At 26.8% G+C, this 15737-nt stretch overlaps 2 protein-coding genes across 2 annotated transcripts; both read right to left on the bottom strand.

Annotated features, from left to right (window-relative positions):
* Window positions 1–624: 624 nt before the first annotated feature.
* LOC105366098 (ribonuclease Oy-like) lies at window positions 625–2059 on the bottom strand. Its single transcript, XM_011504417.1, has 3 exons — window positions 1883–2059; window positions 940–1456; window positions 625–871 (listed from the first exon to the last, which is right to left on the bottom strand). Exons 1-3 carry the CDS (start codon window positions 1927–1929, stop codon window positions 698–700), a joined length of 738 nt encoding a protein of 245 aa, XP_011502719.1. The 5' UTR covers window positions 1930–2059; the 3' UTR covers window positions 625–697.
* Window positions 2060–3872: 1813 nt separating this feature from the next.
* LOC105366143 (coiled-coil domain-containing protein 170) lies at window positions 3873–8208 on the bottom strand. The gene is made up of 6 exons (XM_011504472.1): window positions 8086–8208; window positions 7508–7654; window positions 6705–6868; window positions 6515–6623; window positions 5502–5738; window positions 3873–4040 (listed from the first exon to the last, which is right to left on the bottom strand). Exons 1-6 carry the CDS (start codon window positions 8206–8208, stop codon window positions 3900–3902), a joined length of 921 nt encoding a protein of 306 aa, XP_011502774.1. The 3' UTR covers window positions 3873–3899.
* Window positions 8209–15737: the final 7529 nt, after the last annotated feature.

Genomic DNA, 15737 nt, shown 5'->3' with positions numbered 1-15737 from the left:
TTTAATAAAAGTTACATGGAATATAAAAATTATTCTATTAATTATAATCTTACATAAGAAATTATTTGAATTTGTTGATAAATTTTAAATATGATAATCATTGTAACAAAATTTTAAGATTAAAATTTGATTTTATTTATTCTACAAAATTTAAAGTCATTAATTTTAATGATTTTATCTTATAGTTAAGATATATGATTAAAAAATAAACATACAATAATACAAATTATTTTTTTAAGACGATTATATTAAATAATTCACGACTTATTTTATTTTATAAATTTTTTTATTGTGATTTTTAATTTTCTGCTAATATATACTAAATTATCTTTAGTATTATCATTATTCGACGAAATAAAAGTAAGAATGATTGACAAGATACAACGTTTAAAAATGTCATACATAAATTTATATATTAATTATGTACTTGTAAATTTAAAATATTTAAAGTTTCTATAAATAAGATAACTTAATTTCATATATTAAGTATATATGAAGTATATTTAATAATTATGAATGGATATAATTATTATAATTTAACTTGAATATAGATAAATTCTATTATTCACTATACTTGTTTCTTTGATATAACTTTATGTATGAAAAAGTACATATATACAGAAATTGCAGACCTCATACATTCTTATATTTATACAAATAAATTTATAGTGAATAAGTATTGGAGTTTCCTTACATTTTATAATTGGACTACTAATGGTTCAGTCATTAAATTTGGAACCCTATCAGGATAAATAATTTCATCATTTTTATTACAATTACTTGGAAATTGAATGATACCATTGCAATCTACAAGTTCGAACAGTTTATTAAAACAAATTCGTATTTCAGAAAGGTAAATTTGATTTCTCTTCTGTAAATTAAAAATAAAATGAATATTTAGTTATTATAATTGTTTTAATAAGTACTATTATGACCTACCTTATTTGTTATGCATTCAAGATAAGCATTTTTACCCAATATTTTATGAATACTATCAAGATACTCTTGTAAGAAATATTTTTGATTTGGTAGTATATTAACATTGTTAAAAATATATTTCATATCATATTTATTAAGTAATTCAAGTCCTTTTTTGAAATATTTTTTTTCTGTATTTAAACTTTTTAAGTCAACTGAACAAGTACCATGTTTTTCCCATTCATGTTGCCACAATCTATAGGGCTTATCATCTTTGTATATATTTATCCATTTTAATTCAAGCTGTTCTCTTATTGAATGTAAAGCATTAAAATCAAAAGGTAGTGAACGGTTACAAAAAAATGGACCTAATGTACCATTTTTTGTAGGCCATAATCCATGAATATACCACTCTTCATAAGGTGGTAGATTGCATTGATGCGATGGTGACTTTTTTTCCCACTCATAACACGAAGTAGGTGACCATGCCTGAGTGAATATTAACATATCATAGTCCGTTTTTATTAACGATGATTCTCTACAATGAAAGTTTTTATATCTTTTCTATAAATTAATAATTTACAAATACACAACAAATTGTCTCTTTTGTAATACATAATTTTGTAGCTAATAATAGGTATCATTTTCAACATTATGAAATAAATTAGAAGTAACTTACAATAGACATTAATATACCTGTATGCATATATATAAAATGCAATTGGGATATATTTTAAATGTTTAAAGTAATGTTTTTATAACTTTTATATTATTATATTATTATTATATATTATAATATTATTAAAATAAATCTAAGGCGTTTTTAGTTGTAAATTTTATTTATTTTATATCAATTATTTATAATTGATTTTATAAAGTATACATTATTATTTGTTAGTATTTGGTCATGCGTAAAAAATTTATCTAAAACTTGTCATAAATATTCAGTTTATTTATTGCTTACTGTATCATAAATTTAAGGAAAATAAAAATTCCAAAGAAACTAAACATTCCTTTTTCAGACAATATTAACTTCTTATAAGAAACAAATATTTGAAATATTTATAATATTATATAAGAGATTACGTCTATAACCTCAATCAATAGTACTAACTAATTCTATCAAGTTACAAAAGTAACCGTCGATCGAATGTGGCACCGTAATTGCAGATGTAAGTGTACAAGTCATTTACCTGTAATATGTACCAGCTGACTACATTCTTAGTCAATATAATATTATATGACATAAATTCAATTATCTGAAAAAAATGCATAGCAATAATTTTTTTTTTTTTATTACATACTAACAATATTTTTTATTAACAATTTATGATAACGCAATTTCATTATGAATTTTTTGAATATTTATAATATCTAAATACAAAATATCTTAATTATAACATCAATATATTCTTTTAAAGTAATACAAAATATTAGTCTTTAAACAATTAGAAAGTTAATATTCAGTAATGTTACTGAATGCCTATCCATTAACTTTGGTTTTTAATGCATTATTTATTTCATACTTATTAATTAACATAATTATATAAATTAACATTTAAAAGAAAATTTGTTTGAATTCAAGTAAAAATTAATTCAATTAAAATTGGTTTAAAAATTATGCCATAAATATTATAACATGAACAGATTGTCCTACATGCGATTCTGCACTTACTTAAAAATTTTTATTAGTTATTAATATTTTAAATAATCAAAAACATTTATGTTTTGCGCAATTTTTAGCATGCCACTCGTTTTTAAATTGTAATAAGTTATTGTTTTTATTATAATTTTCAATAGACTAAACTACTTATCGTAAGGTAAGATAGGTCTTAATAAAAGATAATGTCGTATAAAAAGTTTTAATATTTAACTTTAATTGTATATTATAACAAAATTCGAAATAATGAAAAGAAATAATGTTAATAATTGTTTAAAATTCTTATTTTGATAATTTAATTCGATCTATGTAAAGAGGTTGTTTGCAACTATATTTATCTATGTATGTTTTTTAACCATTGACTTTCCAGTTATTTTAGTAAATCAGTTTTTTTTCAATTCACTTCGTATTACGCATAATTAATTCATTTTGGATATTTTTTGTTCTTTTTCCTTTTTGTATTATTTTGTATATCGATTTCATTAGAGGCTCAACAATATTAAAACAAAGTAGAGCTTCTCATTCACCCTAATACATTAAATGTCTTACTAATGTTTTATTAAAAATTAATTTTTTTGTTCTAATATCTATTCCATGAATTTTCAATTAGGTATGTTTATGGATTTCTTTTTAAAATATATCTTAAAAAAGTGCTTAATTTGTAAACTACTTCGTATCCCGCAATAAATTATTAAATGATTGTTATTTTATTATTATAATTTTTTCCTCAATATTTGTTGTATCATTTTTACAATATATTCTTAATCGATGTGTGTAACTGTAAAACAATAAATATCATAATATATTTATGATTTTTATCATAATTTATAGGATATTAGCATGGACTATGTTGAAAACCTTATTTTATTTTTCAAAACGCACATTCTTGTTTACATATTAATTAAATTAAGTATTTTTATAAATACATAAAATAAAACTAATAATAAAGTTAAGTTTCATTAAATCCTAAAAAATATGTAATATAAAAGTTTGTAAACTATGACGATAATTAACACATGTTAAAAAATATTTTATTTTAATGAAAATTGAAGCTATAACTTTTATTATAGAAAAAGATCCATTGATTAAAATTAAAGACTTCATCAAATAGTTACTAAAATCTTGTTGAGGTTTTATTTAAATTAAAAAATAAAAGATCAGTTTTCTAAGTTACTATGCAATAGTCTTTCAAATGACACAAAAATGTATAATTAATTTATAATAAACAATTACAAAACTGAAATTATAAAATTAAAATTTAATTCTAGAAATAAATTTATAATTAAATATACCTTATGAGTCTTGACGGATTTGATTTGAATTATTCCTCATTTCTTTCAGACAATATAATAAATTCTCCATATGTGGCTACTATTTTTTTTAGATGAGAAATGATTTCATAATCTGATCTGCAAATTGGTATGGATAATAACTTAGCTACAGAAACGCGAAAATTCTGCAACTTGAACAATATATATTATTTTGGTTGGAATTATATACATTTTTTACAATTATTATAAATATGCATATTGAACTCTCGGAACTTGACTATGATATAAGAAAACACATCAAATATATAAATTTTATTTATTATAAATATAAAAAACATTACATTACTACAATAACTTTTATATAAGCATAGCGTGTGTATTACATAATTTGAGATATATAAAAATTGATATCTATTTTAATATTTATTCTATAATATTTAAGCTAGTACACTATTCTTATAGAAATATATTATTAAATTTTTTGTTTAGCTAACTATAACGATATTCTACATTTTAAAATAATTACTATATAATTAACTAACTATGCATTTGAAAAATTCGAAATTGTCTCATAAAGCACTCGCAATTGTTTGCAAAAAAACAAATTATAGAAGTATTGATTTTGTTAAAAAGAGAATTTTTAAATACAATGGTATACTTTTAACTGTTATTTTTACATTATAACTATAAGTTAAGAAACTAGAAAATACTATAAATTATTTTAAAAATTCTTTCAATTTATATTTATGTGCTTAAAGTTGTTAAATGCATTAATTTTTATTCTGTGAATTTTGGGTAATATATATTGATCATTATTATCTTAACTTACACTAAATGTTGGTAAAAAAAATGCATAATCACAGTAACATTTAGTGATAGTTAGATGAACTTTACAGTTAACACATCAAATGAAATAGTGAGATTTGAAAATTTTGTAAATTTAATAGTTTAATTTACTCTATTACATACCATATTGTTAGATATATATGTAATGATATATTAAAATATTTAATGATCCCAAGAGATAAAAATGGATGGTTCTGTTGTAAAAACCTTCTATAATATCTTCAATTTCATAGTATTTATTATCTTCTACTTTTATATTATATTTTTCTTTATTTTTAGACTTTATTATGAAATAAATTTATTAAAACTAAAAATAAACAAACCAATTAAAAAACTGTTTGCTCCGTTTTCATATAATACAAGTAACAAATATACAGAACAAATTATATAACTTTAAATACAATATTTAATATGTTAAAATGAATTATTTAGTAGACGTATAAAATATAAAATATAAAACAAAAATTTAACTGTTAAAATACCCGAAAAGAATTTACATTTCAAATTGAATTTTCTTTCTTGCGTTATAAACAACAATTAATTAAGAAATGAGAAATAAATACTTTTTTACTAAAAGATTATTCAGTTGTACAATTTCAATGGACTACCATATTTCGACAAGTTTGGACAAAATACCATGAGCATGGAACTTACTTCTTCATAATTAATTTTCAATATTCATGTCATGTTTGTTGTTCATGTTTTTTTAATAATCATTAAATTATGCTATTTATTTATAATATGTATTTATTTAATGCTTTTTAAAATTAAATTGTTTCTAAAAATATTTATTTTTATTTACTTACTTCAGATTGTTTATAAGTGACTTCAACTAAATTTTGCTTAACTTCATGAAGTTTATCACGTAGAAACTGTAGAGATTGATCGTTAATAGAACATTTTTGTTTAACATTTTCATTTGTTTTTCGAATTTGTTCCTTGATCATAGTATATTTTTGAATATATTGCTTTTTTAGTATATCACTCCTTATTAATAGATTCTCTAAATCTTCTATTTTGCGACTTTTTTCTAATGCAGCTATCTATAATTATAGTAGAAATAAATAGAATTTATAAAATTTCTTAATTTTATTATAAATTCATAATTTAAAACTATCACTCCTAAATATAAGTATTGATAAATAGTTAAATAACAATTCTTTTTAATAAGGTTTGTGACAAACATCAAAATGATAAATCATCATTTTAGATATTTATGATTTCATATATATTTTGTAAATATGTATTTTACAATTTGTAAATTCTTATTTTTATTAAGAAAATATTTCATATCGTGTATTTTAAAACATTATATAAAATTGTAAAATCTCTTAAGATTGTACTGAAAGCTATGTCGAAAAAAATTCTATCTTTTTATTAATACTTTTATGAATTCAAATAATAACGCGCATTAAAAAGCTACAACGTTAAAAATTTTAATTATAATGAAAATAGGTCACTTCATAAAAATAATTATTATGAAAATATTATATATTATAGAAAGTAATATTTTAGAATTTTTAAATTTTATCAGTATGAATTAAGTATAAAGATATAATAATTAAATTACAAATCTCATTTATAAATAGAATAGCAAATGCAATAGTTAACATTTACATTTTTAAAAACTCGTTAAATAAGTCATTTATAAAATCAAGTAACTGGAGTTATAGAAATATTTAATTTTTATTTAAATACTATATAAACTTCCGTGTAAAGTACTCGCGTTAGTACATTAATATTCAAATTATTTTTCTGATAAATAAATAGTTCTGCTTACAATAGATTTCAAAATGTTCAAATTGGATGCGTAGTATACCTTATGATCTGCTGTTTCTAGTAACTGTGTACTGAGTTTTTTACAGAGCTCCCTTTCCTTATTAAGTTGCATTTTAATTTCTTTATGTTGTTTTATCATATTTTTTACTCTAAAGTCACATAAAAAATAAAAAATTTCATTACATACATTTTTATGAATGAATAAACACAAGTTAAAATAATTATTTCACCTGAAATTAGATTTATCTAACTGAGTTTGTAATAGAGATTTAATACATAAATTATCTTCTTGACGACTAAGCTTTCTTCTTAGCAGGTCTAAGTGTAGTTCTCTTCTTTGAAGCTGTTCTTGAAGTAACCTAATACGACGTTGTAGATGATAACTGACTGATGTCTAGATTCAATAATATTTTTCATTTATTGTCTGACATATTATTTCTAATGGAATTATTATGTATCTTTACAATTACCTACACATTTTTAAATATATATAGATGTATACATAAACAAAAAATTTATCTTTAAATAAAGTAATGTGTTACGTTAAACTACGTTAATAAATTATTTATAGAAATTCAAGTTCAATACTTTTTTCAGTTTCTTGATTTATATATAATTACTTTTTATTTCATAAATCACAAATATTTTCACATAAAAGTGGTTGTTTTATTATTAATTTATGTAATAGACTATGGTACCTCTTTATTGTAAAGAAAATAAAATTAATGCGATATCTAAAAATGTATGTAATAAGGATATACTAAGTTTCAAATGTAAACAGATCATATGTTGAAAATACCTACAATTTGATAAAGTAAAAAATAAGTTACAGAAATGAAAATAAAAATAAATTCAAGCTGATAAAGTAAATTATTTATTAGAACAGGAAAAATGACATGTAATGCTTTATTCAAGGCAAAATTATATAGCGAAAAAAGGGGCTTTCATATAGAGAATGTGTGTACGTAAGAAATTTGTATAAAAAAATATTATTAAATACTTTCTATTTTACAATATTTACTACAATACTTACTACCTTAACAATATTATTATTGACCTCCATCCTTTTTAATTGTTTTGCTCGCGTTAAAAGCGACTCCATGTAAAGATTAATCCCAATTTCCTCTGTAATTTTATCCTTTTGCATAGCTTTTCCTAATTGCTTCAAAAACATAATTAACTGCAACGAAATATCTTTATAAATATATTACTCTCATTTTATTTTCAATTTAAAAATAAATGATTTTTTGTATTATTTTGGTTATTGTTTTTATTTATATGGCTTAAAAAATTACTTATATTTTTTTAAATTACTTTTAGTATATAATTTTTAATGAATTATATAAAATCTAAATTAAACAATGGATTTTTTAATTCTCATCCAAAAAAAGGAAACTTTTTACGAATATCAAATATAACTGATAGATAAATATTCATTTTACTATGTTTTATATCTATTATATGATTTGAAAAATAATTCTGTTTCTTTATAATTAAATGAATTTTAAATATTTTAGTTTTTAATAGTGTTCAAAGTATTGTAAAATATGTAAAAATCATATAACACTCATGAATTAGAAATCTTTATTTAAACAAATTTTTATTAATTACTTTATGTTTATCTCGATACAATGTTTCCTTAGATAATTTACAAGTTTCCAACTCCATTTTAAATTTATATAATTTATTCTCTATATTGGAGCGTTCATCTTCAAGATTTTGAATTTTTATCATTGCTGAATCAATCAGTTCTGATTGGTGATTAGCTGTAATCTCCGAGCAATTTATGATTTTTTTCAAATTTTGTATTTTCTAGAAATAAACAAATAATTAGTTTAACAGTTATTGCTACCTACATAATTAAAGATTATTTCAAAGTAACGTACCAAAATATGATCTTTATTTTCAGTTAAAATTTCACTTATTCTATTCTGAATTGCATGTTCATGTGGTTCGATCAATCGATTGGAGGTATTAAGAAGGATTGCCAATGATTGCAAATGATACTTCAATTCATTTTTTGTCTTTTGTATTATTTCATCGCGAATCTTTAAATCATCTACCAATATAATAAAAAAGAAATTTCTTAAAAAATTCTTAAAAAATTCTTAAAAAACATATATTGATTAATTTAATTATTTTATTTATCATGAATAAGAATGTAATATGTCGTTTAAAATATAAAACCATTGATGAAATTGAATACAATTGTTTATGATAAAAATGCTTAATCAAAATATTTATATTTTATAAAATAATCAATGAATACAAATTGTAAATAGAACTATTATTTGCATAAAATAGTTCACATATAGGTTTTCATTTTTACAGTATGTATAAAATCCATTAATTTGTGCAAATTTAAATTCTATTTACAATTAAAATATCCGCAAGTCGCTAGATTATCGTGCATTTGTTGCAAATGCTTTCGCTATAATTCAACGCATTTGAAGATCTTAATTATATTTTTTTAAATATTGAGATGTTTAAGTATAATTGTTCAAAATTATTTATATTACATTCAATGGGCAGTTTGACTTAATTAGTTAATGAAAATGTATAATCAAAATGGATATAAATTATTATTTACATCTTCAGTTCATATGCAGCATTGAATTATTTCTTACATAATCAAAAGATATCGTTATATGAAAAATTTTATATTCTTTTAAAAATATATCAGTAATATTTTTCTTAAATTTATTTGATTTTATGATAAAAACCAGTTTACTAGTGAAAAAAGTGTGGTTAAGTGGAAGGGGTAATGCTTCAATTCAGTATTCAACAGGTTTGATTTTCGTGCTGTTTATTACGTTTTATTTTACAAATACACAATTATGATTCTACATTGATGATGAGAATCATTGAAATCTTGCCGTTCCTGGGTGGTTTCCACGTGGTGGTAGCATACACTACATGTCGAGATAGGAGATCGTAAATCTCCAGATCCTCTTGATGTAGTGTGCTTGGTGGTTGGTTCCTATACTGAGTAGTGAGAGGTCGTAAATCTTTGGACACCACTTAGTATCGTGCTACGTATTGGTGTCTTGTTGCGAGTCTCCTTTTGATGTTATGTAGTGTGGACGGGTCAAAAATGGGTCGGTACCTCAATATGGTACCTATTATTAGCGAGTGTTATGAAACTTATTACTAGTGAGAGCAATGTCACTGATTTTGATACAGAACAGAGGTGACTGAGAGAATGCCCTCGCATGATGCTTGAGGATTCTTTGACTCTTAGTCTTGGAGGTTGCTACTAGCTCACTTGAATGCTTCAGCGTTGTTGATTTCTTCTTCCAACTCCTTTTCTGGTCGGTGAGCAACTTCAATACTTACACAGTGTGAGAGCGTGTTCTCTCCGTGGTGGTTCGGTAATAGCAGCGACTGTTCCATGGCGGTCCTGCTAAGACAGACTCTGTTTCGTGCCATGGAATCTTCACTAAGACTCGTCGCGTGCTTGCTTTATATATCTACGCGACAGTTAAATAGCTGATAACAATGGACAGGTGTTGCTACGCGGAAAATATTGCAGGACGTTCAAGAGTAAGGCTTTCGAATGTTCGAGAATTCTCGGAATAAAATTTTTACAAAAATTCGAGAGCTAGAAGGATTATAAGTTTCTGAGAGCCAAATGTCTTGAAGTGCTCCAATCCTGAACACATATAAAAAGGCAAAACTTAATTCCGTCCTTTTGCTAATGCCTGCGCTCCTAATGCCAATTTGAAATATCTGTTTAGCTAGTTGGAAATGCTGTACCTAATAATGAAATTTGGATAAAATTTAATAAGATTTTCAGAGTTATTGGATTTATTTCAGATTAAGTAGAAAACATTCATCTAATACTGATATTATTGAGCTTTGTTCTGCATTCATTTTCATGCAGGTCATTTTCATTATTTAAAACTCTTTTATGATATTCAATTAATAAACTGTATCATGACATAAAGGTTACAATAGATTATTGAAGTAGCTTTGTTTAGACTACCAGTTTGATTTTTGTAATATATTTGTGCAAAATATGCTTAATTGATCTCTAATAATAATTTACAAATTCTGAATGTTTATCATTGTACAACAGTAAGATGTTTATTGAATATGGTTTATTGCTAACAATCACCATAATAGCTCTGTACAATTTTGACAATATTTTACAATCGATTGAATATAATAGAATTACGTATTAACAACGTTAGCCAGTAATTTAAGAATCCAAATAGAATCTTTTAATTATTTTACGGAAATTTGTCATTTTTACAATTTCAAAAGGAATAACTATATACTTAATTATTTATCTTTAGAGAAATAGCAACTTAAACAATCAAATATTATAACCTGATTCTTAATATTTTCAGTACATTTTGTTGCCATAGAATCATGCTTTCTTTATTTCCTCAGTTCCATATTTCTTAAATACAGATTTAAATGCTTGGTTTCCATTTATACCACATTTGAACTGATTTTTACTTATGTTTCTATATAAAGAATATTTCCTTCACCCAATAAATGTAATAGACTAAGATGAATAGGTAATAATATTGTATTATCTCGTTCAATCAGTTGTGTCTGAGATCAGACTAAATAACGCTTCCCTGAGATGGTGAAGGGAGGCTTGCTGGCAAGTGGAATGGACAATGCAGTAATTCAATACTGCCTTTGTATGAGTTGGTTTTCCCCTCATTGAATAATAATGATATAATAAATAATTAGTGGTCTATTGAGGTGAGAATGAAAGAATGGTACAACGAATGGGCGAGAGTTTCTTCAGGTGATATGAGTGATGATAATCTTATAAGTGTATTCTTGAGTGTGGTGCGTGACTCTTCTACTTGTGATTAGAACTCGTAGTGGTAGTGGGAGATGTGCTGATAAAGAATGATGATGCCATGAAGAGTGTCACGGTGTGATAGGTGAGTGTTGACGCCACCGATTGCCGCTACCGATACGCTGGAGAAGCCTGGTGGTGGCGTTGGTGTATGACATCACTGGTCAGGAGAATTGATGCCGCCGTTGCCGCTACCGATAAGCTGGAGAGGCCTGAGTGGGGCGCTAGTGTGTGACGTCACTGATGAATGGCAATGATGCCGTGGTTTGGGTATTGCTGCTTACTTAGTTCACGGAGCCGTGTGTTAGTGATTCGTAAGAACGTGTGTAATAGCGTAGCTTACGTGTGTGGAGTCGATCTCAGTTGTATTGATGGTACGTAAGGACGTGTGTAATAGCGTAGCTTACGTATGTGGAGATAGATCGTTGTGTATTGGATGTGACCTCTATGTAAGTGGTGTTTGACTTGTAGGATGGCGATTTGTGTGAATTGAAGGCGATCTCTGTGTAAATGGCGTTGACTTGTAGGACAATAATTTGATCTTGATGATTGCTTGATTGAACTAGTAAGAGCTCGAAAGCGTCTTGTGCAGCTCCTTAAATATTTTCGTATAAACAAGCTGCGCCGAAAGTGCATCGGTGGCCATTGCTATGTCAATATTTGTCGTGACGTCAACAGGGCATAGACTCGTAGAGTTCATTTGTTATTACTTTTGGAATTATAGTAGTATATTCGAGTTTTTCTGTTATAAGCATTCTTTGAGTCCGTTAGTCATTTTTTACAAAACAAATGCTCGCGCGCTCATACCTCTCCCACTTTTTATTCCGCTTAAAAACTGTTGCAATCCGTAACATTCTGCCCGCCATCATCAATTTATTGATGATTGATATCAGTATCTTCGATGGGAACTGGCAGTGGTGCAAGCATGTGAATTGGTTTTGAGATTATCGAGGAGGTGGGTTTTAGTGTCACTACTCTAGTTAATCCATCCTTTCCTGGGTGCAGTTTCATGACTCTTGCGAGTGGCCACTTGCATTGTGGTTGTCGTTGATCTGTGATGATAACTGGAGATCCGACTTTCATCGTGTTGCTTGAGTGATGCCACTTGGAGGTTGAAAGGAATTGATGTAGGTAATGTTTTCTCCATTGCTTTCAGAATTGTTGGACTCGTTGTTGGATGAATTGCCACCTTGACATTATTGACGCGTTAAAGTCATTTGCTGATGGATCTGGCAGCGTGTTGTGACGAATGAGCTTGGCCTTCGTCGAACTGAAATTGATCCATACAGCGTTGGGAGGCCGAATGAGCTCCTTGTCAGTCGCGATGGCGTTACTCTTGAGGAGGGCAATTGTCACATGATTGACTAGCGAGTGTTTCTCCTTGTTTCGCTCAAGTGGTATCGAAGAATGTATGATTTTACCGCTGATCTTCCTCCACTGAGTGTATGAATTGTAATTTGAGTGCTTCCATGAAGTGTGCTGAGATTGTAAGTATTAGCTGGTGTAGTGAGATCGTTCCTGCTCATGAGGTAGTATGAGAAGTTGCTTTTTAATTAAATATATTTGATGTATGGATAACTATACTTGTTGTGGTGTAAGATGTTTAATGGACCTTGTTGAGTAATCAATTATCTTTTAATTGTTTATGGGGGGAAATAAGGGACTACTCACCCACAGGAGTAATTAATAATGAGTCTTCGTGCTCTTGAAGGACTTATTAAATATAATTGTAGTCGATTATTCAATGTATTGTGTCTGGCCTTGACAATGTGCTTAATGACTTACGTCGCTTGAGTCAACTCTTATGGGCCTGTACGGGGTCGAAGCATTGTTCGAGGGAGACCGTAAGTTTGCCCGATCTGTTGATGTGCATAATGTGACTAGCTTATTTATTAATGCAGATATGTACCTTGTGAGCTGCAGGCAAGGTGTGTAGGTTGCTGTGTAATTGATGTGCTCTTTGATTACTGTTCAATTGGCTTCACTGTAATCACTACTAAATCTGCCGATTTCCCTTTAATAATGAACACGTATATAATTTACTAAGCTGCAGAAGTTATGACCACGTGTCGTTTTCATGGCATATACTAAAATACTGAGCGGCAATTACAGTTAAGTGAGTGCGAAGTAAAGTCTCGATCTGCCCTCAGCAGGACCGCCATGGAACGGTCGGTATTTTCATCAGAGCCGCCACGGAACGATCAATCCTTCGGTTCGTGCGCGTATTCAAAAGGCTCATTGTAATCTTACTTCTCGGTCAATTAAGTATAACTGCCGCTCAGTGTTTCAGTATATTGTAAAGACAACACGTGGCCATATATTAAGTATTAAAATTAATAATACGCATGTGCATTAATGAAGGAAAATCGGCAGATTTAGTGCTGATTACAGTGAAGCCAATTGGAATAGTAATCAAAGGGGACATCAATTACACAGCAACTAATACACCTTGCCTGCAGTTTACAAGGTACATCTCTTTATATTAGTAAATTAGTTAGTCACACCTCGCACAAAAATAAGTCGGGCAAACTTACGCTCTTTCGAAGAACACTTCGGAACCGTACAGGCTCGCTAACAGAGATAGGGCAAACTTACGCTCTTTCGAAGAACACTTTGGAACCATACAGGCCCGCTAACAGAAATAGGGCACACTTACGCTCTCTCGAACTAACACTTCGACATCGTACCGGATCTCAACAGCTGACACAAGTGTCGCTATGCTTTAAACACGTTGTCAAAGAAGGACAACAACAAATCGACTAATAGACTATAAATACAGATTATTAAATCCTTCAAGAGTTACAAATTTTATCATTAACCACTCTTACTTGTGACTAGATTCTTCTACTGTCCCCATAAATAATTAAAGACACAATTAATTACTTAATAAATTCCATTAAACATGTTACCATATCAAGTATAGTTATTCATACATCAAGCATACTTTATTCAAACACTATCTTCTCATGCTACCTCACAAGCATGATTGATTGACTACACCAGCTGATATTTACAACATCAGCATTACCTCAATCCATGGAAGCTACAATAATCAAGAATACAAGAACACACCCTCATTACTTCAATAGAATTATCTTTCTCTACACAACAGTGCAATATTTTTATAATCACTTACAAATAATAAACATTGTTTTACTAAATACATGATATTTTTCAGCCTTATCACTTATTATTTCCTTTGAAGTTATTTTGACGAGAGACTAATCCACTGAACTATTGAATTGGTAGTTCGAGCCATAAACTAAACCTTTACAAATCGAAGACATAGATAATTACTTAACTAAAAGATTTTAATTTAAATTAGAAAACGTTTTAAACGCTTATATATTATACATAATATTAATATTGGAAATTTAAAATAGAGACATTTCTATAAGTTAATAAATATGAAATTAAAAATATTACCTTGTAAATGATCAATTAAAATATCTTTAGTGGATGCATTTGTAATTGCGTTAATTGTTTTCTTATTTGCATGGATTAATTTATCTTTGAGAATATTCATGTCTTCATCTATTGCTTGATATTTCATTGAAAAATATTCTTTCTCCTGTAATAATATATACCTTTTACAATACTTATGAGATAACAGTCGCTGTTTTACAAGAAATATGTTAAGTATTATAAATTGAAATTGTATTAGACCTAATATACAATATTGTTGGTAAATTTAATTTTTTGTACTACATAAATACACCTATACAAAAGTTTGTGGGTGCGAGTATGTATTGTTACTATTATTATTGTTATATTATTATTATATTTAATAATATTATTGTGATATACAGTTGATTTATAATAATAGATCAAATTATTTAATTTATTTATTATTTTATTTTTATTTAGTCATGTTTCAAACAAATATCAATGATGTAAATAAAATTTATTATTAATATAAGAAACTTTATAAATAATATCTTAAAAATGAAGACCTCTTCACAGTTCATTTTTGATAAGTTTGTTTTGCGATGAAAAACAGTATGTTACGATGTTGAACATCTTAGGAAGAGATTTCAATAACAATTAAAAATAAAAAAGACATTTCATAGAAAATGGTTTAATATTGTAGTCATCGTTTAATAGAAATCAAGTTTGTAAAGAAACATTAAAATTCTTTTATTTTTGTCTACTTTTTTCGTAATATTATTAACCTTTAATACTATATTAACTCATTAGACAGTGTTCGAGAGTGACAATAAACGACCCTTCCGAGTTCACATCAAAACCCGACTAGATTGTCTTACACGAGTATATTTTGAAAATTAAAATATTTCAAAACAATTGAATGAAAAATATTTCTTAAAATCCATTGCAATCCGAAGCTCGGTACGTGCGACGTTCGGCAATCTGCATCGCACGTGTGCCTTCAATGCCACTAGCAAGCATGCATTGTTATCAAGTACGACAAATGTTGCTGCTT

The sequence above is a fragment of the Ceratosolen solmsi genome, unplaced genomic scaffold (assembly GCF_000503995.2).
Source record: "Ceratosolen solmsi marchali unplaced genomic scaffold, CerSol_1.0 scaffold17, whole genome shotgun sequence".
NCBI lineage: Eukaryota > Metazoa > Arthropoda > Insecta > Hymenoptera > Agaonidae > Ceratosolen > Ceratosolen solmsi.
This window is presented reverse-complemented; position numbering and strand designations above follow the sequence as displayed.